Source organism: Phycodurus eques, chromosome 3 (assembly GCF_024500275.1).
Source record: "Phycodurus eques isolate BA_2022a chromosome 3, UOR_Pequ_1.1, whole genome shotgun sequence".
Taxonomy (NCBI): Eukaryota; Metazoa; Chordata; class Actinopteri; order Syngnathiformes; family Syngnathidae; genus Phycodurus; species Phycodurus eques.
The window spans coordinates 9,957,501-9,984,483 of NC_084527.1; the positions used below are offsets into that span (position 1 = coordinate 9,957,501).

The following is a 26,983-nucleotide window of genomic DNA, read 5'->3' on the forward strand; positions in this document are numbered from 1 at the left end:
CCACATTGTTCCTTGTCAGTGGTGTTTTTCATGTGATAAATTTTGATTATGATAAAAGGAAACAGAGCTACGGTACTCCCACTTTCTGTCTGATGTGCTTTTAACTTTTCCTGTTATATTGCGGGTCAAGAGTTCTTTTGTTGTTGTTGTCCATTTCAACGACAAACAAACCTGAAACATTTTCAAAAAATATATATATATTTCACTTTTCATTTGTAAAGTGATTGTAATTTCAACAAAAAAAAATTCATGAGCCTATAAAACTTAACACTTCAAATATCAGAATTGCTTTGATTCTATTCCCGGGTCACATCATACATTTCCTGGCCACTTGTTGCTAGGCGGAGTTCACAGGGCCCAATCATAACTGCCCCACCAGCCAATGAGAAAAATTGTCACATGTAAGTCACACCCATTACGCTGTTTGAATCAAAACCAAAATCAGGCAGACACACATTAAGACGCAAAATACATATTGGAATATAAATAACAGCCTGAATAAAGATGAAGTCACCCCTGTTCTTTGTCTGCTTCTTAACTAAAGAATTGGGATGATGATCCTGTTTAGAATTTAAAGCAGACCTCATGCCTTTTTTCACAATTTAACCTGCTGCTTATAAGAAGCTAACACTGTTAGCTAATCCAAATCTGAAGTGCTAACAAAACTCACTGCAGCTCCTCTTAACTTTTAACATGATCTTAGGGGTGTAGCGATGGTTATTATTTACATTTTACCCAACGATTTGTATCCAATCTACAACCCCAATTCCAATGAAGTTGGGATGTTGTGTTAAACATAAATAAAAACAGAATACAATGATTTGCAAATCATGTTCAACCTATATTTAAAGTTAATGATTATTTGCTAAAAACAATAAAGTTGATCAGTTTGAAGATAAAATATCTTGTCTTTGTAGTGTATTCAATTAAATATAGGTTGAGCATGATTTGCAAATCATTGTATTCTGTTTTTATTTATGTTTAACACAACGTCCCAACTTCATTGGAATTGTGGTTGTATCATGAAGTCAATTGTCATGATACATACAGTAACTTTCCCTTGAAGATAGTTTACTCAAAGGTGGTTGTGAATTCATTTTCTTCATTTACACCCGTGTAGAATTAAAAACCTGTTGTACTCATTTAACCAGTGTTTTCCAGCAGAGGCCAAAGTTGAATTCGAGGATAAGGTATCGTGTGTCTGCATTCGAATGCTGTCCAACATTAAAGATGCCAAAATGCAGGTTCTTACGCGCACACGTTGTCCTCTTAAATCCCGGCGGGCAATCGGGCTTGTCCGTGCCTGCCCTGGTAGATAATATTTTACTCTTCAGCAGCATGATGATGATGACGATCATGATACTTCCACCCGCCCCCCCTCCCTCCGTCAAAAAAGCCCTGCGGCCAAAACATGATAAAGCAGGTGATAAAGGTCATAAAGCAGCGGTTCACACCTGGCTTCAAAACCCAAACAAACAATTATGTTCACTATGAGGTGTTAACTGAAGTTTTCCTCCTGTTGTTTGTGTGTGTGTGGTTTTTGTTGTTGTTGTTGTTATTTTACTTCAGCAAAAACTGCATTAGTGACTGACACCTGCAGTCGTTCTTGAAATGTTGTACTACCCAGTCGCGGCAACCAAACCTCCATTTTATACAATGTAGTAATTGTGTGGCACAGGAATGAAACAAAACGTGATGTTTTCTTTTCATTCACAGTGTTGCACAATGCAAAACATAGCAGGATAAAGGCGTGTGATTGTTGAGCGCTATTGACAGGAACACTGATTGCGACTCATTTTTTTCAACTATACTGTAGTAGTGCGAGCATGCTGCAGGTTATCTGACTGCCACACACAAATCCAGGAAAAGCGCATTCTTAAGAGGCCTAATCGGACAAATGTGCTTTCAGTGCATTCTGCAGAGGCTCAAAACCAGACAGACGTACCGCGCTTGCACAGGATTCTGACATCATATTTTAGCCGTACACCCACGTTATGTAACAATCATGTTTGGCAAACAAGAACACACTTATTTATTTATTTATCTTGGGCAATTGTCTTGTATGTAGCCTACACCCAGAGATGGTGAAAGTACTCAAACTCTCTACATAAGTAGAAGTACAGATACTTGTTAAAATACAATAAAAGGTGGTAAAAGTACAACTACAGATTAAACGCTTGTACTTAAGTAAAATGAAGAAAGTACAGATCTGAAATGTACCCAAGTAAAAAAATAAATAAATAAATGTCATTTTTATTGTCAATTGCAGCAGATGTATTACCCGTTTTGATGAACGTGTGAGTCACCCTTCATCCTTTGAGTCTTCCCCCATTTTACCCCCCAAAATCTGAGATTTTCTATTGAACTTCATATCCATTGTATTAACACATTCACTGCCATTGACGGCTTTAGAAGTCAAATATCCATGTTAACTTAGCAATGAATTAGTTAAGTAGATGTTACGCTGTAAGAAATGCAAATTGGTCAAGCGCCCACGCTATTTTTTGACAAATTGACTGCAAGGACATAATGTACTTCAGCTTTTCTTTTAACAACATTCAATCAACGTTTGGGAACTGAGGACAGTAATTGCTTTGTAGGTGGAATTCTTTCCCATTCTTGCTCGATGTCTCTGTTGTCATATTTTACGCTTCATAATGCTCCACACATTTTCAATGGAAGACAGGTCTAGACTGCAGGTAGGCCAGTCGAGTGCCCGCACTCTTTTACTACAAAGCCACGCTGTTGTAACACGTGCAGAATGTGGTTTGGAATTGTCTTGCTGAAATAAGCAGGGGCGTCCATGAAAAAGACGTTGCTTGGATGGGAGCATATGTTTCTCCAAAACCTGTATGTACATTTCAGCATTAATGGTGCCTTCACAGATGTGTAAGTTACCCATGCCATTGGCACTAACACAGCCCCATACCATCACAGATGCTGGCTTTTGAACTTTGCGCCCGTAAAAGTCCGGATGGTTCTTTTCCTCTTTGGCCCGGAGGACACGACGTCCACAATTTCCAAAAACAATTTGAAATGTGGACTCCCACAGAACACTTTTCCACTTTGCATCAGTCCAGTTTAGATTACCTCGGGCCCAAAGAAGCCGGCGGCGTTTCCTGGTGTTGTTGATAAATGAGTTTTGCATAGTAGAGTTTAACATTCCACTTACGGATGTAGCACCGAACTATATTTACTGACATTGTTTTTCTGAAGTGTTCCTGAGCCCATGTGGTGATATACTTTACACATTGATGTCGGTTTTTGATGTAGGGCCACCTGAGGGATCGAAGGTCACGGGCATTCAATTTTGGTTTTTGGCCTTGCCGCTTACATGTAGTGATTTCTCCTGATTCTTCAAACTTTTGATGATATTATGGACCGTAGATGATAAAATCCTGTTCCCAATTAGCCTGTTCACCCGTGGGATGTTCCAAACAGGTGTTTGATGAGCATTCCTCAACTTTCTCAGTCTTTTTTGCCACCTATCCCAGCTTTTTCAGAACGTGTTGCAGCCATAAAATTCTAAGTTAATGATTAGTTGCTAAAAACAATCAAGTTTATCAGTTTGAACATTAAATATCTTGTCTTTGTAGTGTATTCAATTATATGTAGGTTGAACATGATTTGCAAATCATTTTATTCTGTTTGGCGGCACGGTGGGCTACTGGTTAGAGCGTCAGCCTCACAGTTCTGAGGACCCGGGTTCAATCCCCGGCCCTGACTGTGTGGAGTTTGCATGTTCTCCCCGTGCCTGCGTGGGTTTTCTCCGGGCACTCCGGTTTCCTCCCACATCCCAAAAACATGCATAAATTGGAGACTCTAAATTGCCCGTAGGTGTGACTGTGAGTGCGAATGTCTGTTTGTATGTGCCCTGCGATTGGCTGGCAACCAGTTCAGGGTGTACCCCGCCTCCTGCCCGATGACAGCTGGGATAGGCTCCAGCACGCCCGCGACCCTAGTGAGGAGAAGCGGCTCAGAAAATGGATGGATGTATTCTGTTTTTATTTATGGTTAACACAACGTCCCAACTTCATTGGAATTGGGGTTGTAAATAAAGTCTGTACAGATACCTGAAAAATTATAATCAAATATTTCTTCTTAGTTACTCCCCACTTTGGCCAACGCCTAATGGCATGCTTGAAAAATATATTTCACGAAAGACGAAAGACTTTAAGACTAAGGCTCCCCCTCCCACCCCAGTTTTCAAGCTGGCAACTGAGAACACAACAAATGTGTTTTCCGAGCACACAGGTTTAATCAGTGCGATGACGTCAGGCAGTGCCAATTAAAGTCCAACACGTTCTTTTGCAAGCTGAGTGTAGGATGTGGAAGGCCTCCAGCAGAAGGCACAAATGGCGATTTAGCATCAGGAGCACTGAGCCTTTAATGTCCATTGTGCTCTAAAAAGTCCAAGTAGTGATCCAACTTGGTAGTCAGTACAAGTGAGTTATTTGCGCCGTCTAATTTGGAGGTTGTGACCCTAACGTCACCAAACAATCAAGTAAAAAGTGCCATTTATCAGAAGCGAGACTGTTATCCAACCTTATCTGTGAAGCCCAGATAACTCAATGCAGCTCTGCTTAACTTAAACGAAGCCACAAGTGGATAACGATTCTCCTGCTCATTATTATTCAAATAATTGAATAATAATCCTCCCATTACTTTTTAAAACTTTTTACAAAAAAATGTTGTTTCCTACTAACATGCACTTTATTGTGATGAGCGATGGACTTCAATCCTTAAATTGCCGATGTTGGTACTGTGTGTTTGGTATAAATTTGGTGTACAAAATTTGACACAGCAAAATCCTAAATGGTTAGCAATCGCGATTAGCATTCAGCTCACTCATACTTAGATGTGTAATATGTATATAACATGATAACAGTGGCTTAAAAATCACTTACCGACGCTCCTTTATTGTTTTTGGCAAAGTTTATCACTGGCCTAACACGGCATCCACCTGCAATAAATTTTCCATGCGAAACATGGGTTCTGGTGGCACAAACATGGTTCCGGGTGAAACTCCCCCCCGGCCTACTTTTGAATTCGACTTAGCAGTTTTTCAGGTTTTTTTTTTAAATGTTATTTATTTATTATTATTATTATTATTATTATTATTATTATTATTTTACCAGCCCTACTCCCATTTACCATAAATGTGATTGATTTATTCTTAAAACTGCCACATCCTCAGTTGTAAGAGGGTGTGCATTTATACCCACACCTACTGTATTTTGAATAAAGCAGCATTTAACAAGCCACTTTGTTTGTCAACCGACGATAGGGCGCCAGTTGCAACTCTAACATTAGGATTATTTTTTTAAGACGGCTGTTTGTTGACATGTTAAAAGAGAAAGTAGTGTAGCTTGGTTTTGCCTCATTACAGCGGTGATGCCTGAGGTCGTTTATTTGCGAGGGGACGAGCACGTACGTGAGCGTCAGTCCTTTACGGGCGGTCAATGAGGCGTTTGTGGGTAAAATGATGTCAGCTCAAGTGCCTCAAGAAGAAAAAAAAATAAATCAAACATGTCAAATGCATCTCATTTACATGAGATTAATGTAGGTCAGTTACTACACTGTGTAGTGCTCTGTCTTCCAACAAGTCAAATGGAACTTTAAAGTACATGAGTGTTGCGCAGTCTAAAGTCGAACGCAAACAGTTTGAGCAAAGGTTTTGTAGAAAAATGTATCACAAAGTCATGCAAAACTTGGAGCTCAAACTGTTGTCATGCAAGACTTCAGCATTAAGTCTGTTATGCTTTGCTTTTTCATAGGGTTTATTGTTTTTTAGGGAGGATTCTACCAAAGTGGATAAATATGATGATAAGCATAGGTCGAGAAGCAGAACGTATTGCGACATAGGATAGTTCTACACGTGTCTCTGTCCTGGCTGGTCAGTACAGCATGGCCAGGTCACCTATTTAATAAAAGAAGAAGAACTGAATGGACACCACAAATTGATCGTAACGAAGTTAAGGGCTGCAATATACATCAGTTAACGTCTTTTACACTTTTACGACAGGTAAGAATGTTAAAAAGCACCATGCAGGAACTTGCTGAGGACACAATTTATTTTTTGTTTCCTTTTTTTCATATATATATATATATATATATATATACAGCTTTCAACATCTTTTTACACTTGTTTGACCGTTAAGAATCTGAAACTGTTACTTAAAGCCTGCACAGTTAAGGGTTTTATGATGGTCACAGCTTGATGTTTTTGTTTTTACGTTGTTCCATATGGGGGAAATTTTTGAAATGACGTTATATGATTTCAAAACAGGGATAGGCAATATTTTGTGCCCAGGGGCCACATTTGACTTTAGAAGTGCACAGATGGGCCAGGTCAATTGTAGATAGTTTAAAAAAAAAAAAAAAAAAAGTTAATATGAAAGCTATATTTATTTATAACTATATAGTTATACAGCATATTTATATTAATGACAAAATGTAGTTAATTCTCATTTTTAATTGTCATATTTAATTAAATGAAAATATTAATTAACCAATGATTGACTGAATAGTTTGAAAAGCATACGTAAAATTATTTATTCTATTAGAATAATAACCATTCTCGTTTTTTGATTGTATTTTTTAAATATCATTGTAATTAATGGACTAATTATCAGATATTCTAAGTTAATACGTATAATTTTTATAAAATAATCACTCGTTTTTTTATTTCATTATTTTGAATTAATATAATGAAGCAATTATTTAATGAAATAAATACAAAAATGTTAACCGCACTGTGTAAATTGATTCTTGAATTCATTGAATGAAATGAATACAAAAACGATGGATGATTGCTGCTGGCTTCCACTGTCTAGATACAGGGGTGTCAAACTCATTTTTGTCACGGGCCACATCGTAGTTATGACTTCCCTCGGAGGGCCGCTACGACTGTGAACCCATATAGATGAAAGATTACCTCATATACCGTACACATTGATGAATAACCAGTTTTGAAATCACATGTCAATAAAAGCATGCTTTGCAGCTATTGCATTTCCCTTCAAAGGGGGATTGGTAGCAAACAAACAAAAATGCTTGCAGCTATCTCAATGGTATTACACTAGAACACAATTAGCAGTTTTTGATCTGCTTTCGCGGGCCACATGAAATGATGTGGCGGGCCGTGTCTGGCCCCCGGGCCACCAGTTTGACACCCGTGGTCTAGGAGGTGTTCCCAATGTTTCGGCACGATGGCTGTGAGAGAACCCCACGGGGGAGGGACTCGCGTGTTTTGAATGAAGTCACCGCAGTGTGGAGCCTGCCTTCAGCCCTCACTCCTCCATGTTGAGGTTCTGCTCGTGCTCTTCTCGTTTGTGACTTTTTCAAACAATGCCATGGAGGAGTTGCGCTCCGGAGCGGCGGTCGAGAAATAAGTAAGGCCGAGGCTTCCGGAGGAAGGATGGAGAGCACGAGCGAGCGGTCCATGATGGGCCGCACCATGATCCCCACCATCCCGTCCATCATGTTCATCTTCGGGGTGGTGGGCAACGTCATCGCCATCGCGGTGCTGTGCAAGTCCCGCAAGGAGCAGAAGGAGAGCACCTTCTACACGCTGGTGTGCGGCCTGGCCGTCACCGACCTCCTGGGCACGCTGCTGGCCAGCCCGGTCACCATCGCCACCTACGTGAAGGGCGCCTGGCCCGGCGGGGAGCCCCTGTGTCAGTACTTCGGCTTCACCTTGATCTTCTTCTCCCTGGCCGGCCTGAGCATCATCTGCGCCATGTCCGTGGAGAGATACATGGCCATCAACCACGCGTACTTCTACAACGACTACGTGGACCAGAGGCTGGCCGGCTTGAGCCTCCTGGCCATCTACGCGTCCAACGCGCTCTTCTGCGCGCTGCCCGTGCTGGGCTTCGGCCGCGTCCAGAAGCAGTATCCGCAGACGTGGTGCTTCCTGGAGTGGCGGAGCAACGAGACGAGCGACGCGGCCTTCAACTTCATGTACGCCGGCTTCAGCTCGGCGCTCATCCTGGCCACGGTGCTGTGCAACGTGCTGGTGTGCGGGGCTCTCATCCGCATGCACCGCCTCTACGTGCGGAGGACGTCGCTGGGCACCGAGCTCGGCCGCAGCAGCGTCGACTCGCGCAAGAGGGGACGAAGTTTCGGGCGTCTGGCCGCCGCCGAGATCCAGATGGTCATCCTGCTCATCGGCACCTCGGCAGTGGTGCTCATCTGCTCCATTCCGCTTGTTGTGAGTCGGCTCTTTTGCGCCTTTACGCGCACTTTACGCACGGTCTTCGAGTCATCACAATGGGCTGGTCTTTTGGTTATAGTGAACATAAAGTATGAAGACTGAAATAATAATGATCTGGTTTAAATTTACTCACAAATCCACTGATTCTGTTGAATGAATGGCAACAGGTTTATTCTACCTTCTGCCACATCATGAAAGAGAAACTTACTGTCATTGTTTTGTCCGTCACTATACGTTGCTGGCATAGATAGATGAACCAATATATATTAATAGACAATGATTTTCAGACAACTAAAGCGCTCCAAATGATCTCTCATTGTGTGCCACAGCATCCTAGTTGAGAATCTAGTTGTTTGATCCAGTTCACCCCCCACCCTACCCCCCCAATACCAATTCCAGTACGAGTATTCACTCTTGATTACTCACTGATACCACTAGTATTTTTGATATGTAAAATTTTAATTAACACAATGAACAGAGAATTATGAACAAAGACCTTTCTTTCTCTCTCTCTGTCTCTCTGATAATTCTGGTCTCACCAGCGATTAGTCAGTTAAACAGTTGTTCCATAAATACAGCTGAAGCCAGAACTTGTTTTTGAACATTGCTGAACCACAGCGCGAAACGATAACGCTGAATATTACAAAATAAATGTCGAGGCAAGAACAAAAAAAGTCGGCAACATATGAGTATATCACTGTATACACACAAATGAGTTATGTTGCCACAAAACGTATGCATTTATTAATGCACTGAATAATAATATTCTATTATCCGCAGTCCATGAAATCAGGTACATGTGTAAAGAAAATAAATGCATGAAATACTCCCCCCAAGTGAGTTAACAAATGAACGTCTAAAAAACGATCTGTCAGCCAGGCGTGTCAGTATCGGCGGCTGGTATCGGCAGCCTTCACGGGTACCCGCTACATTAAACTAAGGCCGGTGTCGGCCCTTGGAGATCGATGCCTGGTATCGGTACTTGGAGATCCCTACTGGTTGTCCTTTTTAGGGTTGCGAGTGAGCTGGCCTCATTCAATTCATATGACTAAGTTGTCCCGAAAACATTTTACATACCATTTGGCTTTAACATGTCAAAAGCACACGACATAATTGAGAATGAGCTTCCTCAAAGGCACCTTACCTGTCGAGTACCAAATAGTGGGAATCCAACATGGACGTCTTATCGGTCCAAATAAACATCCAGTATTCTTACGTGTATTTGTAACTGAACAACAATTTGGATTTCAGTGATGGTAAACAACATGTTCTACTCGTAACAATGCAACTGCGGTGTAAGTGCAAGTGCGGCTATGTGTCCTGTTCTCACATTTAACTTCCTGTGTTAAACGTTTCACTTTATCGTGATCACCGCCCAACCACGTTTTCGAGATATTTGCCAATTGGGCCTTTTCTGACTTCGATCACTAGGGAGGGAAACTACTCAAATTTAGTCAGTAGTAGTCTGTCGTACTAACCATCTTTTTTTCAGCGGAGTGCCATGTACTGGTGAGGCACCTGGCACACTTAGCCCAAAAACAATTTATGTGGGACGTTTTCATTAGTTCTGCAGAGTTTTGAAAGGTCACTACTCCATTCTGTATTTCCAGGCTCAGGTTTTTCTGAACCAGCTCTATAAGACTCCGGTAGAACTGCGCTTGGACAAAAACCCCGACCTGACGGCCATTCGGTTCGCCTCCTTCAACCCCATTCTGGACCCATGGATCTACATCCTGCTGCGAAAGGCCGTCGTCCGCCAACTAGTGGAGAACATCAAGTGCCTCTTTTGCAAGATGGGCGCCAGGAACCAGAAGAAGAGCAACAACTGCGGCCTCCGCTGCATGGACGCCGCGCCCCATCCACTTTCCTCGGTCGTCTCCAAGCGAGACTCCCACTCACCTGTGTCTCATGACGGTCCAGAGATCAGCTCCGAGACTTTATTGTACCTCCCGCAGAGAAGCGAGGCCCACGGCGAGAGCTGCTGTCAGAATCAGAACTTAGAAGGTCTTTCGTGGGCGTCGTCGTGCGAGCAGGGCAATGTGGCCCCAAGGACAGAGGGTGGCCATGTGCCAAGGGGCCCTCGTGCTTCCCCCGCTAAGGACCCCGGGCTACAGATGTCACTCAGCACGGTAACCATGGAGGAAAAATGCATCTGAACTTGTATTGACTTCGGTGGGTGTTCAAAATTGAGCCCATGTAGAAGGAAGAACTGAATCATATCTCATATGTCAGTCAGTCAAGAAAAATAATTCAAACAATGAAGACTTTAGCTCTGTTACCTCACAGCAAGAAGGTCTGGAATGTTGAACTTCCAAGCAGTTCACATTGTATCCCATAAATGGTTAAACTGACTTCAAAACCCTGCTGTACATGAGCTACAAACTGAATTGAATTGAACTGAACAGGATCGAACCATTTTTTATTCTTGAGCGGTGGTGATGGTTCCATCGTGACTCAGTTGCAAAAACGGAAAATAATTTGTATGCTTGTCCCGTCGTTTGTCAGCTAGCAGCTCATTCCTGGTTCCGATGTTAGCAATGGAAGGAAAGGACTCTACCATTTGAAATCTGGGTGTGGGGGGCACTTTCTTTGTGATATACATGACAAAAAGACAGTCATTTCCTCTAACTAAAAATCATGGAGCGTAGTAGTTTTGTTTGTCAGTCTGTATATTAGCTAGCTGCTACTTCATCAGGATTTGTGATGAAAAAGAAAACAGTTCCATTATTATTCAAATGGGAAAACCTGAAATAAACATTCCTCTAGGAAAAGTGCAAATTGTATTTGTATACATATTTGTCCAGGACAGGACTACCATTTGAATTCTTGTGTGGGAGGACAGTTTTCTTTGCGACAAAAACAACAAAAGAAAATGCATTCCTCTAATACAAGTGAAAGAAAATCACAAAGGGCCATCAATCCAGTCCATTTTCTATAGCGCTCGTCCTCATTATGGTCGAGAGTGAGCTGGAGCCCATCCCGGCTGAATTTGGGCGAGACGTGCGGTGTGCACCCTGAAAATTGCATCATCAAAGAGAGCAAGGTATTTTCAACACTTTATAATGGTCAATAATTTGAAAACGAAAAATAACAAACCCGCCTGGCGACTGACCAGTAGTATGGATTCGTGAAAAATATTTAACTGCCCAAATTTGGACAGGCGGTTTCGCCCCAATGCCAGTGACTATATACAAACACACTTATTGGAACGCCACCATAAACCGAGGACCCCTCTATGTGCACGATGCGTTGCCGTGTGTCACTCTCACTTATATTGACTTTAGGTGAAAGAAAATTAATAAATCGCTCACTTCTGTCTTGAACTCTTCTTTGTTGCTCCTCTCACCGGCACAATTAATACACATTTAAGTCCGGGAACTGGACATTGTGATGAAAAACCCATCTACACATCCATTTTTTATGCTGCTTGTCCTCATTCGCGGTCGCGGGTGAGCTGGGGCCAATTCCAACTGACTTTGGGGTGAGAGGCGGGGTACGCTCAATGGAAATAAGCCCTCGGATATTATCCTTTTTTTTTTTTTTTTTTTTAAACCTCGCTGATGATACTTGACTGTATGTCTGAACCCCAAAACTATGAGGCAAATGTGCTAACCACTGCTTCACCGTACTGCTGATGGAATGCCCTAATGGTGTTGGTTTGTTTTTTTTTGTCCAGCAATTAGCTACTGTATCTATTTATTGCGCTCAAGGCTGGGAGGGAAAAGAAATCCACAAATGTTCCATGCAAGTAAAGTGTGTAGGTTTTGCATAATTCTGCTTATTAACTAACAAATGGCGATCAAAACAAATACCTCGCGCCATTGGGCTTGTTTGAATAAATGATTTGCCTCTCAACGACTTCATTCATCTCTGCTGCTGCTGGGTTCAAATTCGATATTATTCCAACAGATATGACCCACTTTATATGTGACTCAAGTGACGGGAAAAGGCACACTTCCTATTTTTGGGCCACCATGTGACAATCGTTTTTGGACAGATCAGTAGAAGTAGATGAGCTCAGATTTTAAGAATAACAGTTGGGACCAGCTGATTAATGAACTTGTGGTCAGCAGGAGTGAATGTGATCCTGCTGGGATGTGTCTTTGTTTTGGACTCTATTGTACAAGCCCATTTTTTTTTTTTTTTTCTTTTTTTTTTTGGAAAGAACATGTTATTTCAGCTCCATGACTAATGTGCAGTGTGCAGTTTTATTTTTGTGGTGAAGGGCAACTGTTCTTTTTTTTTTTGTCTGTGCTGGAACCCATGCAAATATTTCATATCAAATATCTGAAGAAGGTGCAAAAGATTCCAATTTGTGACACCTAATTATTTACATGACTGCCGGGAATATTTTTCCATATGTGGCGCGTTTGTGCTTAGCGGCGAGTTTTCGAGGGTTTTTTTTACCACATTTGTGATGGACGCAAGTCAATTTTAGACGATGTGGTGAAATGTTTTGAATGAAGTTCTTTTGCCAGTCTCCAATGGCAATAACTCAAGTCTCAACATTCATGAAATCAAATTGACTCACGGGTCCACTGATAAAAAAGCAAATGCTGAATCAGAATTTTTACTTCGAAAAAATATTTCACGGTGTTTAGCCTTTGTTCATAGTCGACGCCATTTTGACGTAAATACGATAGCTACCAAGTCCTGCAGCTGATACATGGGTCACAGATGCACATAGCCGGCCCAAAACAGACCACGGCCACGATATGGCGAGGGATCCTAGTTAAAGTAAGCCATTTTAAACTAAAGCGAACTAAACCTTTTCCTCAGTGAGAAGCGGTTGCCAAAACGTGCCAACCAGAATGCATCAGTTTACTCTCTTTCTGGTGTTGTAACAAAATCTGCGACCCCCCCCCCAAAAAAAAAGGGAGCTACAGATAGTTTTCAAATGATCAAATTGAATTTTTCAGTTGTTGGACAATGACGTCTTTATTCCAGACTATTACAAGGAACAATGATTCGATTCTGATTCGGAAATCATTCATAGTGTAGCAAAAATATGTAAAAGGAGGACCTCAGGTTCACACCACAGAAGCTTTTGTTGTATTTCCCCCCCCGAAATACATGTAGGTCATTTAAAATGTTGTACAATGTTATTTTACACATATTCTTCTTAGCCTTTCGTTATACAGTATAACCAATTTACCTTTAGAACTCTTATTTATCTGAGTCGAATGAGTTTAGGTCTTCAACTGAATGTCATTTATATTACGGTAAGCCCCCGCTATGTCGCGGTTCACCGATCGGTTTGGTAAGTGTTATTACAGTAGTTACTCTATTTTTTATTGTTATTTTACTGTTTGGATAATATTGCTCTCTCTCAATATATTATATATGTTTGAATGGGTTCATATTGTTTTACAGGTGTGTTTAAAGACCTTTAAAAAAAAGTTTGAAGTGCTGTAAATGCAATAAAAACATGCCTAAGGTGTATTTAAACAAGGTATTTCTATATTGTGGTTTTCATTTATCGCGATGGGTTCTGTAAACTAACCCCAGCGATGGATGATGGATTAGTGTATTGCATTGCTTTCTTCTACTTCTTCATAATTGTCAAATGCGATGAAAATGAAGAAGTTCATACTCATCAAGTTTGTATGGAATATTAATATTTTATTTGCTGGCTCATTAAAGATGTTTTTTGGGTAATTTATTCATACATTTTTTTGAAATCATTTCCCATATTTTAATGCAGAAAGATGTGATGAACTACTGTATATAGTTAGTGTAGTGGTGCTAGTGGGTCATTTTGGGTCTGTCATGATCATCATATTGTCAACCTAAAGAGGAAGTGCTAAACTTTCTCACATTACTTTTCCTGCTTACAAGTTCATCTCCTGTCCTTCATTAGCAATGTGACAGATGACCCTGAGAAGAACAAGAAAAACACATTTAAGATTAAATCCACAAATAGACAAACAGGCCTATCATTGCTCATTACGGATCATGCGTGATGCATCGCACAGATACGACAAAGGCGGAGGGCAACTATTAGAAATGGATGGAAACGTCTGAGGGGAAGTTTCTACACTGGGATAATAAACAGAGTCTCAAGCTCAGCGTCCTTGCAATTAAGCTTAAACAAGCAATGGTTTGTCTTAAAAAAATAATAATAATAATCCCGCAGACTCTGGGAAGACACCACATGAGCAAAATTGAAGTGTCATGTTGTGATGTAAAGGAGGACACGATGTCCGCTCCACTTGTGAGTAATTGGATCTGTTTTCAGCTAATTTGGTGACCAAATGGGCGTGCGCTTACCGTCTGTGTGAGCAGGTGTGACTTCGCATACGCTGTCAACACTGCCTCACTGACCCCGACGGCACAGTTTGACCGCATTTGCATGAAATGTGCATTTATTCAGCTATTTTGTGAGCCGGCCGGTGTGGTGCCGATGCTGCGGAAAAGGAACTCAAGTGATTCGCGACAAGACGTGACGCAGGAAAACAGCAGCGATGGGTGTTTCTGCCACTTTTAGTGCACGCTAACAAACTTCAGAACACAAAAGGCAGCTTCGACATATCAGCTGTCAACTGTGCCTGTGACAGGACACAAAACAAAAAAGAGACCGGTAAACAACACAGAGCTGATACTGGAACTTAAAAGTGTCTCTTTGAGGGCCTATTGTACCTAAAATCATCAAATGAGACAAATTACAAGTGAAATGTGTCAAGTACATTAAACAAAAATGACCATAATGTATTAAACATACTTCTAAATAATAGAAATAAATTGTGTTCATGTTACAACTGGATTGTTGTGGATCTTTGTCATGAAAATACCTCATGCTAAAGCTAATTAGCGCTACTCTATCTAGCTGTCGAAGAAGATGTTGCCAGTCTCGACCTTGGACGGCTACAGTATTATTATATTATTGTTAGTTGATTTCAATTTGTGTTTTCTTGAATGATTCATTATATGAATAAAGTCATTCATCCTTTGACAACAAAATAAAGTACGGTCGAGCTGGCACCGACAAAGAAGGCAGACACAACACAATCAGATTGGAAAAAAAATTCTTCTTTTAAGACGTTTATTTTTTTTCTAGAAGATATGAGTGGAGTTTATGGTGGATCTGATCTTTCATCGTGAACTGAGCATCAGCCCATGATGAAAGATCAGCCACAATGTAGCTGCAGGCAAGGAATTAGTCAACCTCCCGACTGTTAAATCCCTGACAAATAAGTGAGTGGAGCGAGTCGTTTCAAAGGTTTCAAAGCAGTGTCATGTTCGCCATTACGTTCCCATGAAATCGGGAGCCGATTGCTTATGTAACCCTCCCAAACGAAGGAAAAGTGTACCCACATGAGCTGACCTGACTGACAGAAAGACGCGCAGAAGTATGCACCGCATCATGTGTAGTGGAACGGTCAAAGTCAAGCATAATGACGCGACATTGATTGACCTCAGAAATGTTCCCGACTTTAAAAACTCGAAAACGCTCCTTTGCCACCTCTCTGCAGATTTGGGGTCAGAGGCGCAGCGTACCACGGACTGGTCAGGTCAATTGCAGGGTACAGATCGAAAAGCAGAATAATGAAAGTGAAAATATCTACAACAAGCTATTTGATAAAAACGAGTCATTATGATCATGTATAGTCTATTTTTATAATCATATTGAACATTTTGTATGTGCCCCTGAAATTGCTATCCAGCCTGTCCTTAAGGAGCAAATTCACCTTTAAGAGACGCTCTGATGTTTTCAGTGACATTGCGACCAACTTTTTGCCCTTGTTGGATAGTTGCAGGATCAATATTTGCACTTATGTTTCGTAATTTTCATCATCATTATGGGTATAGTAGGATCTTGTCAAGTTTAAGATGTCCCCGCTGTCATAGTGAAATATCAATTGATATAAAAACCCTTCACAAATTGACTCATGACTCATGTTGCTAAGTGACACTCAGCACAAATGTGCATATTGTCTATTTTCTAAGACGGCTGTTTTCAAAAACATTTACTTTGAGATCTGTTTTGGAATTTTTAAGTGTCTCTACAGAAAGTCACATGCTCACACACATACTGGAAGCCAAGTAACGTTTCCCATCTTGCTCCGCTTTCTCTGCCAACTTAAAACTCAGTGATTCTTGGCCTACTCCGCTGACGTTTTTAATAAATCATCCCCAAATATCATATGTCGCTCCATCATGTTCCAAACAATCATTATCCCCTGTGATCACGTATGAGACGCTGATTTCGCCCCCATCATGTCTCTGAGATACTCGTTAATCATTTAGCCCCAAATTGGTTTGGAGCATCTCCATATTGAGGTGCTATCATATTACCCTGTCCCACTGTGTGGTTTCCTGACAAATGGTGAGCGTTTAGTGTAGCGCGCATCCCTGTCTTATTTTAAGATGTCACCACCTCTCTTAGTTCCAAGTTGGTAAAACAACACATCATTTTATTATCGATCAGCATAGCGAAGTAGTTGTTAACCATAAATGAATCATTGTGTAAGGGCTTTTACATGTGATTCGTACACGATCTGCCACAGCTTGTGAGCATGCATTTGTCAGCTGTCGTCAAGTGGTTACAGATGCGATACAGCGTTCAGATTTAGTATACATTTATAGTGGGTTACAGGTTGACCATAAAATATAGGGGAAAAACTCCCCCCCCAAAAAATTCTTTGTTTGTTTGTTTGTTTGTTTTTTTGCTTCTTACGAAAATAAGGTGACGAATGAGAATAGCGGTTAGCCTCACTAGCTTCGGCTATTCTGAAACTATCCATCCATTTTCTGTACCGCTTATCCTCAATAGGGTCGCGGGGGTGCTAAAATATCACAAATGTGACCTGTAGCACTGTCACTTGCAAAATGCGCTGAACAGGAAAACATGCGCATGGCTTCCGCTCATCACAATAACTACAGTACATTCAGCGTAATGGCGTGTTGTATTTTTAATCATTTGCTTTTATTCGTGGCGCAAAAAAAAGTCGGGGGCTGCTGTGCTGTGCTAAAAAAAAAAAAATATCAAGGACGTCGTCCATTAATTGACTTTGACTCCACTGTCATCACATTATATTAAAAATATGTCACACGATATTTGAGGTGAGAGGCTTAGAATAACTGGAAAACTGTAAATGCAAAGCTTAAAGTGATTTGGATGTAAAATGACTACATGACAATAAAAAGGTCTTGAAGTAGTAAATATGGATGGATAGGGACACTGGACCAGAAACTACACCTATTGCGTGTAGGCTCACTTTGGTAACCAAGACAAACAAAATTATGAGGCCATATAATCTCTACTTTATGTAATTCTGAATTGTTACCAAAACCACTTCCTCCATGGTAGTACATTTCTGGTGGATCCGGGTTCATTATTGTCAAAACACTGGAAAGATGCATTCAATTAATCATAATTTCCATGTATGCGTGTGTGTGTTTCGAAGCTCAGGTTTCTTCCGCTTGCTACTCCTCACCACTAATTGTTGTTGGCACGTATCAACATGGATTGTAAAGTGCTTTTGCAGAGGACAAGCATGCTCGCCCGCACACACCCTATCACATATCACCGCCGGAGACGTCACACGTGTGAGGACGTGCAGACGTGGAGTGAAGGCGTATGCTGAGGATCCATTGCTGTTGCACCCGCCGCCCCTGAGCGCAGTGTGTGGACAATTCCCTCAGAGGGTAACAAGCGCATCAGAAGCTGGTGCCACTCCAGTGTTCTTACACAAGCGCCGACAGGATTTGCCAGCTAAGACAGAGTGACTCACGTACACGGGGACTTGGCCAAAAAGCGCTCATTATCTCCATTGGTATAACATCAAATTCACTCCACAAAGACGGCAAGTGAATGACAGAATGTTCTGCTGACGGGTGAACGTCATCCGCAAATATTTATCTACACTGCATATAAAAAAGTCTACACACCCCCTGTTCAAAGGACAGGGAGTGTGTAGCAAGATCAAACATTTTTAAAAAATAAAATAATAATAATAATATTTTCGGGAGGGGAAGCAAAGATGGGCGGCACGGTGGGCCCACTGTGCCGCCGAAGCAAAAATAAACAACTGAAATAATTTGGCTGCACAAGTTTGCACACCCTCAGATGTGGCTGCGTTCAGAATTAACCAATCACATTCAAACTCATGTTAAACAAGACTCAGCACACACCTGTCACCATTTAAAGTGTCTCAGATTAAGCCTGAATCAATTTCAGATGTTCTGGTCGGCTTTTCCTTTTCTTTTTAGCAGAAGCCCTGAAGTTTTGCGCTAACACTGGAATGGTTCATAATTCCCTCCATCTATTAGGAATGGTTCATAATTCCCTCCATCTTGATCAAGGTTCCAGTTCCAGCTGAAGAAAAAACAATAATAAAACATTTTTTGTTTGTATTTTTTGTTTTTGTCACCAAACATACTTTAGGAATTTTTGCCAAAAAGTTGAACACTGGTTACAACGGCTACCAGTCCATTTTCAAATGTTTGGGAGATTTGTCACCTGTGACCCTACCAAGTGCTATAAAAATCCATCCATCCATCCAACCGTGCCGCCTGGATGAATGGATGTTGGTTTTATTTTCTATTGGTGAAACCTCTAGGGAATTTGACTTCCGGGGTTCCAATGTCATTTATTTAGTGTAACTTTAAGTTCCTGTTGCTATCTATTGGGCATGACCTGGCATATGCTAATTATAATTAGCCTTTGGGTCAGTTATGATTAAATCATGGCGAACTCTGCCTAGCAACAAGTGCCTGTAAGCCAGGAGAACAAATATAAATATAAAAACATTGTTACTGAGCCTACTATAAAGCTAAAATGCTAAAATTATTTGGTTGTCTCTGTGACTGGTTGGAAGTCAGATTCCTTGTGTGTTTTTTGGACATACTTGGCAAATAAAGATGATTCTGCATTCTGATTCAGACGGCAATTTCTTTGCATACAAAGGCCACTGATTTTATGGATCACTTTATAAAAGGTGCCATGCCTTATTTGCTTGAAATAAACGCAGATATCAACTTTCTTTTGAATTCCAGGATTATTGTTTCTTCCTTCCTTTCCTGACGCTGACTGCTCAAGCCTACACACTGCATCAATAAACGTTGCGTCAAGTGTCATAAGGACGTCCGGGATCTCATAATAGTTATTGAATAAATCACAAAAACCCGCTTTTGTTTAATAAATATTAGATCACCCAGGCCAGCAGAAGACTTATTGCTTTGGGGGGGAAACAAAACAAAAAAAAATCAACCCTCGAAATGCGTATGTATCTCCAAGTTTATTTAGATAGCAGGATGGAAAAGGAAGGTCACATTGAAGGCTGAAAGGAGCTAAAACATAATGTTGAATAGATACGGTTATGGAAACACCTACTCAACTTCAAATTGTGAGTAAATATGACTCTAATACTGTACTTGAATGAAATCAAATGAAAGAGTAAAACTATAACTACAATGATTTCATGGAAAATGGATAAACAAGGCTAGTAATGGTCTCGTTAAAACTGTTGACTGTATTAACTTAAAAATATTAAATGGGCTAGTATGCAGATATATATATTATATATATATATATATATATATATATATATATATTAGTAACAAAATGTAGCATAATGTACTGGAAAGTAGCAAAAGGTAAAGTTGTGTGACGTAATAACGTAAGGCGACGTAACATAAGGTATTGTAGAGTAAGGTAAGGTCGCATAAAGGAATGCAACGAAACGGGAATGCGAGCAGGGAAATGTCTGAGAAATTCAGAGGAATTCCAATTGAGCATCACCCTATGCATCATCAATATAATCAGAGCTAAGGAAAATAGTAGTTTTCATATTTTCCACAGCCGAGGGTAACTTAACGTAACAAGAAAAAGGTATCCACTTGTTGGTCCTAATAACGTGACCGTCAACGCCATTGTTGACTTTTGTTGGAGTTGCATAAGAAGCATACAAACACGGTGCTATGAGAAGAAGCACACTACCTTGGACTTGTCAAATAAATCAGTGTTTAGCTTTCAGCGTGATATGATCCTCTTGTCAAAACATTATTTGACGACAATTGAGGACCTTTGGGCTCTTGGCAGGTCAAGATGACAGTCACTGTGTTGCTTTGCGTATCCTGCTGCGACCGTTAACTTCCTCTTCATTTCCTCTTGTGCATCCGCTGTGACCTACAAACCATCCAGTGTGTTTGTTTTCCGACACTTTTTCCAATGTGTCTTCAGTGTTGAGGAGCCGCAGCGTTGCGGTCACACAAATTTACATCCGAGCTGCATGGATTGTAAACATTTTGCAGCTTTTGGAGACCAATTTGTGCTTAAAATGTAAGGTAAAAAAAAAACAAAGTTGAAACTTATAGTGTAAGATATTACACTGTTTTTCAACAAGGGGTGGTAGGAGAATTATTTATAGTGGAAGTTACATGTAGTAAGTAAGCAATAAGTTATCAAGGTTGGAGGGGTTTTGTTGTTTTTATGTTCTACAGTGTCACACTTGTGTGACAATCAAGAGTGTTAAAAAGTGATTGGCATCACTGAATTCAAGACTTGATTTTCTTAATATGAACAGTGGTTTGCTTATTTTTATACTTATATGTCTATAGCGCTTGTCTCCATTAGGGTTGTGGATTAGCTGGAATCTATCCCAGCTGCCTTTTAGTACGAGGTGGGTTACACCCTGGGCCGGTCGTCAGCCAATCGCAGGGCACTTATAGCCGAACAACCATTCACACTCACGTGCGGGGACAATTTTGAGTCTTCGTTTAACCTAAGAAGCATGTTTTTGGAATGTGGGATGAAGCTGAAGTACCCACACAAGCTCGAAGAGAACAAGCAAACTTCACACAGGAAGTCCCGAGTCCGGATTCGAACCCGGAACCTCAAAACTGTGAGGCAGATGTGCGACACTCTAAAAACGGCTGGGTCAAAAACAACTTAAAAAGGGTTACTTGGGTAACCCAATGCATTTCTAAAGTTGGACCGGTTTGGGTGTTCGACACCACGTGTCGGGTTGGGGATGCTTACCCCAAAATGGGTTGAACACGACCCTGCCGTTGGGTCGAACGTTTCTTCTGGAAAAGTAGTTTGTAGTTAGCATTACTAACATTCCAATCATCGAGCCATCCATCTTCTGAACCGCTTATCCTCACTAGGGTTGCGGGGTTCTAGAGCACACCCCAGCTGACTTTGGGCGAGAGGCGGGGTACACCCTGAATTGGTTGCCAACCATTCGCATTGAACTTTTCCACAATAATAATGTATTGTCTAATATTAATGTAAATGCTGGACTGACTAGACTCTTACACTTACTGTTCCACTTCACCATATTTGAAGCAGTCAGCAGGTGGCTCCAAGTCACAGCCGAATGGAATAAGTGCAATCAAACAAACACGGCGACTTCAAGAAAGTGTTTTTTTTTTTTTTTTCAAATCAATGGTGGTGTACCTTTAACCCAATTAAATGGATTAATCTCAGAACCATCATTTTATACCAATAGCTGGGTTGTGAAATCAATGCATTTTTCTTTGTGTTGTGGGCAGGACATCTCTTACCAAACAGAGGGGTTAATAATTTGCTCTTATTTTGATCCAATGTTGGTTCAAATTGACCACAATTTGAGCCAGCATTTTTTTAGTGTGCAGCCACTTGTCCATGCCTCAAATATTAGAATGTTTCTTGTAAAGAAAAAGAAAAAAAAGTGCTAGATTATTGCAGACTATCTCCTAAAAATGTGAAATATTTAAAATAAAAAACTGGATCTTTTCGAGATTATGTAGTATGAGAATAAAGTTATATATTTTTGAGGGGGGGGTGGATATATTTCATTTAGAAACTCAGGTTTTCAAAATAAAAAAGTCCTACATTTCCAAATATATTCCGAAAACATTCTTCTATTTGAGAGAAAATGCTCTCTTTTTAGATAAAAAGTTGTATATTTTCAAGATTAAAACCATCATGTTACAAGAATAAACATTATTATATTTTCCACATTTTAATGCAAAATATAAACAACTCACCATTATTCAGGAACAGATTGTGTTTGACAATAGGGTTCTATTAAAATCATGTGTGTCTGAGAAAACAAAAGAGAAATGGTTGAGAACAACAGTTCATTAAATGTTATAATGTATTTTGAACTAACTCAGTAGTAAACTGGTAATTCACTGAAGTTTACCCCCAGTGGAACGAAGGTTTCGACGACCATTGACCGAGCAAGAATCTTGGGTTGAACTCAGATGATGTTGAAGACAAGAGCCCTTTGAATCTATGTTCAAACATGTTCCAGATAAACGTCTGTGTGTGAAGTTTACCCTCCACCGCGGCCTATCTGCTCCTCTGTGATCCGAAGTGTTTCCTCAGTGTCAATACATCTGGACGTCCAGAAGATATTTTGTTTAGATTGCTAAAAAAAAAAAAAAAATAAAAAAAATCATCTTGAAAGACTTGTTGGAACTCCCTTTCCTGCAACTGGATCACTGATATGCATTTTGTAAACACAACAAAGGTCATCCAGCAGGTTATCACTTTCGAGACTTGTGTTGATTTTGTCTTATGTTTCTTCTGTGTCTTGTCTTTCAAGTCTCGTGTTGATTTATTTGCTTATTTTCTCCGTGTGCTTATTGGGGGGAGAAAGTATTGCTGTGTAATTCTTTTTGATTGAAATGGTGTGGTTTAACAGCTAATGATCATGTTAATTGTACATCAGTGGAATTTGAATCGAATCTGATCTCAGGCCCCCTTGTGCTTGTGTGGGATTTCTCCAGGTACTCCAGCTTCTTCCCATATTCCAAAAAACACGCATGTTAGGTCAGAAGACTCTAAATTGTCCAACGGTGTGAGTGTGGACGGTTGCTTGTCTTTCCGTGCCCTGCAATTTACTGGCAACCGGGACAGGTTATACCCAGCTGCATTTCGACGAGTCAACTCACCAGGGAACCTAAATGAGGAAAAGTGCTATAGAAAATGAATGGAGGATCCACTTCTAAGTTTGAGTGTTTAGCCACTTGTCCATGCCTCGAATACTAAAATGTTTCTTGTAAAGAAAAAATATATATAATTATTGCAGACTATTTCCTAAAAATGTGAAATATTTCAAATAAAAACAATGTATCTTTTCGAGATTAACGCCGTAGTAGTAGTATGAGAATAAAGTTGTATATTTTTGAGAAATAAAGGAGGATATATTTAGTATAGAAACGTAGCTTTTCAAGATAAAAAGTCCTACATTTCCAAATATATTGCAAAAACATTCTTGTATTTCAGAGAAAATGCTCTAATTTTTTTTAGATAAAAGGTTGTATATTTTCAAGATTAAAACCACCATGTTGTTCAAAATCAAATGTATCAACTAGTGGAAGAGCAGGACTAAAGGTGAAATGGAAAACAACAACAGCAATTGATTCATCATGCATAATCATACCAGGTAAAATATTAGCCAACATTTGTCTCCCTCTGCTGCCAGTAAAGAGAACTCCATGCAAATAGAGAGCTCTGGAAAATGTCGTCGTCCCCCTTAATACTTTCCAGCGTTGCATTGTAGACGTGGTCTGCTGTAAATATGAACTGGCTGCTGCTATTTCAGCTTATTTTTACTCAAGTCATGAGGTCATTTTGACCTCCTTTTATGGAATGAGGTGTAAGCCAATCAAATTTCATTTTCGTCGTTGGAACGTCAAATGCATAATTACATTAGCCAAAACAGTCACACATACTTAGCAAGCATAGGCTACTGTATTTAAGCAATTTAATTAGTTGCTACAAATTTGCCATAAGTTGCTCATTAATACTTCAAAATAGTCAAAATAGTGGCCGTCCCTCTCGTTAGACTACGTGCACCAATTAGTCAGACTTCATCCAATTAAGAGAGATAAATAGCTCACAATTTTCACAATTAAGAGAGATAAACACCTCCTTTTTACCATAAAAGAAGACAACAGTAATTATCTCAGTTCATGCACGCTTTTGTTCACACATGAACTTGCTGATCCCATTTGTTGCTAATCAAAACAGCAGCACCTATTGAAGCAAGTCAACAGGATCTCAGATTAATTCCAGTGAGGAGTCTTGCTGCATGTCGTAAACAAGTTCCCTTCTGGGGATAATTAAGATAATAAAAAAGATAAGCCCCCCCCCCCACATTAATTTAAGAAACAAATATAAATTGTCTCATTTACTACAAATATTTAATGGGGTTCAAAATAATGATTTCCAAATTTCTCAATGAGGCTAAGATTCGACACAAACAAAGTATGGAGCCCCCATGGTGCCAAGGTATGAGAAAAATAAAATTCATTGATAACCTGTACCCTCAATTTACTGATCTGTACCCTCACTAGGGGAGCGCCATACTAGAGCAATATTGTTCCCTTTTATTTGGAAAAAAAGGGATGAAGGATATATCACGCCATAACAACTTTAAACGTAATTCACAGAATACACACCAGTAAGAATATAACATCCAAATTGAATTTATTTCAAATGTCTGGGGCTCCGTAGTATACCTCCATATATCTGCCGAGTGAAAGCAATTCCATTTGGATGTTATTTTCTTACTGGTGTGTATTCTGTGAGTCATGTTTAAGCTTGTTATGGTGTGATATATCCTTCATCCCTTTTTGCAACATACATACTGTATGTTGTGCAGATGGCTAGATGCACTGTGCTTATTTACACTTGTGTGTTTGTGTGTGCCCTCCAGATGTCTGCTACCACGTCGCAGTGAAGACGGGCAGCATCCCCGGGGGCAGCTCGGACTCCACGGTCTATGTCGAACTGTACGCGGAAAAAGGTGACATCAGTTCTTTCTACCCTTTTGTCAAAATAGGCATTTTTCACGTTTACTTTGACTACTTCACAGTACTATAGTACTTTTACTTAAATAAAAGAGTTGAATCAGTACTTCAACTTTTGCCAGCCTCTATTACACAAATATATGTACTTCTGTGCAATTACAAAGTGAGTACTTTTATCACCTCCCCATAGAACTGTAAATATATTTAAGAAACAACCACTCTTATCACTGCTGTCCTCAAGATCGAGGCCAAAGACGTGGGAAAGGCGTTCAAGATCCGTATCGGCCACGACGGCTCAGGCTTTGGATCCGGCTGGTTCCTGGAGACGGCGGAGGTCAAGCACATCACGATGTCTATGGTGCCCGAGGAGAAGAAGAAGAAGAAAAAGAAGAAGGATGAGGAGGAAGGTGCGGAGGAGATGCAGGAAGTGGTGGTGACGTATCGTTTCCCCTGCTCGCGGCGAGGAAGACGGCGAGCGTCAGGCGGAGCTGCTGCCTGACGAAGCAGAAGACCTCGAAGGTGCAACACACTCTTGTCCACATAATTGTTTTCTCTGTATTTGGATTACATTTGACGCCCCAAAGTCAAATTTGGAATTAAACCAATTCTTTTCTGGGAAAATAGGCCTCAAAAGACAAACAAAACCAACCTGTGAAAGTATCAGTGTACGCTGCAAACAGCTTCTGTCCCCCGCCCATTTATGTCCATCAGGCATCTTCGAAAAGTGACTTTATTTTCGTTTTATTTTAGTTTACTTCTCTTTACATGTGTACTACAGTTAGAAATTTGTTGCTCGTTTTGTAATTAGAACTACTCAGCATCACTGAGAAGATTACGTTCAACTTTGGCGTTTCAAAATGGCCTCATTTTTTGAACTTCATCGGTGTAATTTCAGCTTTCAATTCAAACTACTTTAGTATTTTAGCCACAGATGTTCTTCGTGATTGTACAGAAGGTACTAATGGCTTGATCTGACACTTTTTTTTTCTGCTTGCAATTTAGGACAGAAGGTTGAGGAGGGGTTAGTAATTCATCCCTTCTATTGTCTCGCAGTCAACACTTACGAAGTGTGCGTCTTCACGGGCGACGTGCTCGGAGCCGCGAGCGACGCCGACGTCTTCGTTAATATTTACGGCGACAACGGAGACACCGGAGAGCGCTATCTCAAGAACTCCGACAACCTCAACAAATTCGAACGAGGCGAGGTACGACGTCTCTCATCGGGATGTCAATGTTTGTCTTAAGCAGCGTTTTATCTCCACACTTGGCGCAACACGATCCCAACACTCAGGTAGGATGGCAGGATTACAAGCCCCCCCTCCTCCTGGCACAAGCGAGCCAGCTGGGACTGAAAGGAGCCGAGGCGTCCACTGTGTCACTGAACCTGTCCTACTTTTACTCATTACTTGGATCCAGTTTATGAATTATTCAACCCGGCATTAAATCTGCCACTGCCGCTACATAAATCATGTCCTCACACATTTACACTGGGCGTCTGTGTTTATGACTGCCATTTGAGACGTTTTGTATGCAAAAGCATCGCAGAATACCAGCATACATACCAGCCACGATATTAGGGACACCTGCACAATTAAATACAATCCATCCATCTCCTCATTTCCTATAGTGCTTGTCCTCATTTGGGTCAGGTCTGGTCAAGTTCAAACTCCCAACCTCGGAACAGTGATGCAGATGTGCTAACCGCCAGACTACCATGAAGGAGAACCTCCAAAGTCAAATGCCTCCAAAAAAATTCAACCATTCCCTATACCGCTTGTCTTTTTTAGAGTCACGGGTAAACTGGACTCTAACCCAGCTAACTTTGGGTCAAGCGGCATGGTACAACCTGGACTAATTGCCAGCAGGACAAACAACCCTTCACAATCACACCGATGGACAATTTAGAGTTTTTTATGAACCTAATATGCATGGTTTTGGAATGCGGGAGCAAGCTGGAGTACCAATAGTAAACCCATTCAAGCACGCTGAGAAAATACAAACTTGGAGGTGCTGATT

At 40.6% G+C, this 26,983-nt stretch overlaps 1 protein-coding gene across 1 annotated transcript; it reads left to right on the forward strand.

Moving 5' to 3' along the window:
* Positions 1–7,262: 7,262 nt before the first annotated feature.
* On the forward strand, positions 7,263–13,880 carry ptger4a (prostaglandin E receptor 4 (subtype EP4) a). The gene is made up of 2 exons (XM_061671950.1): positions 7,263–8,215; positions 9,829–13,880. The coding sequence occupies exons 1-2, from the start codon at positions 7,421–7,423 to the stop codon at positions 10,372–10,374; spliced, it is 1,341 nt and encodes a 446-aa protein (XP_061527934.1). The 5' UTR covers positions 7,263–7,420; the 3' UTR covers positions 10,375–13,880.
* The last annotated feature ends 13,103 nt before the right edge of the window (positions 13,881–26,983 follow it).

Excerpts from the sequence above, each read along its gene's own strand:
- ptger4a (XM_061671950.1), top strand. The coding sequence starts at position 7,421 with ATGGAGAGCACGAGCGAGCGGTCCATGATGGGCCGCACCATGATCCCC. Across the intron at positions 8,216-9,828 it reads TCTGCTCCATTCCGCTTGTT|GCTCAGGTTTTTCTGAACCA; the intron begins GTGAGTCGGCTC and ends CTGTATTTCCAG.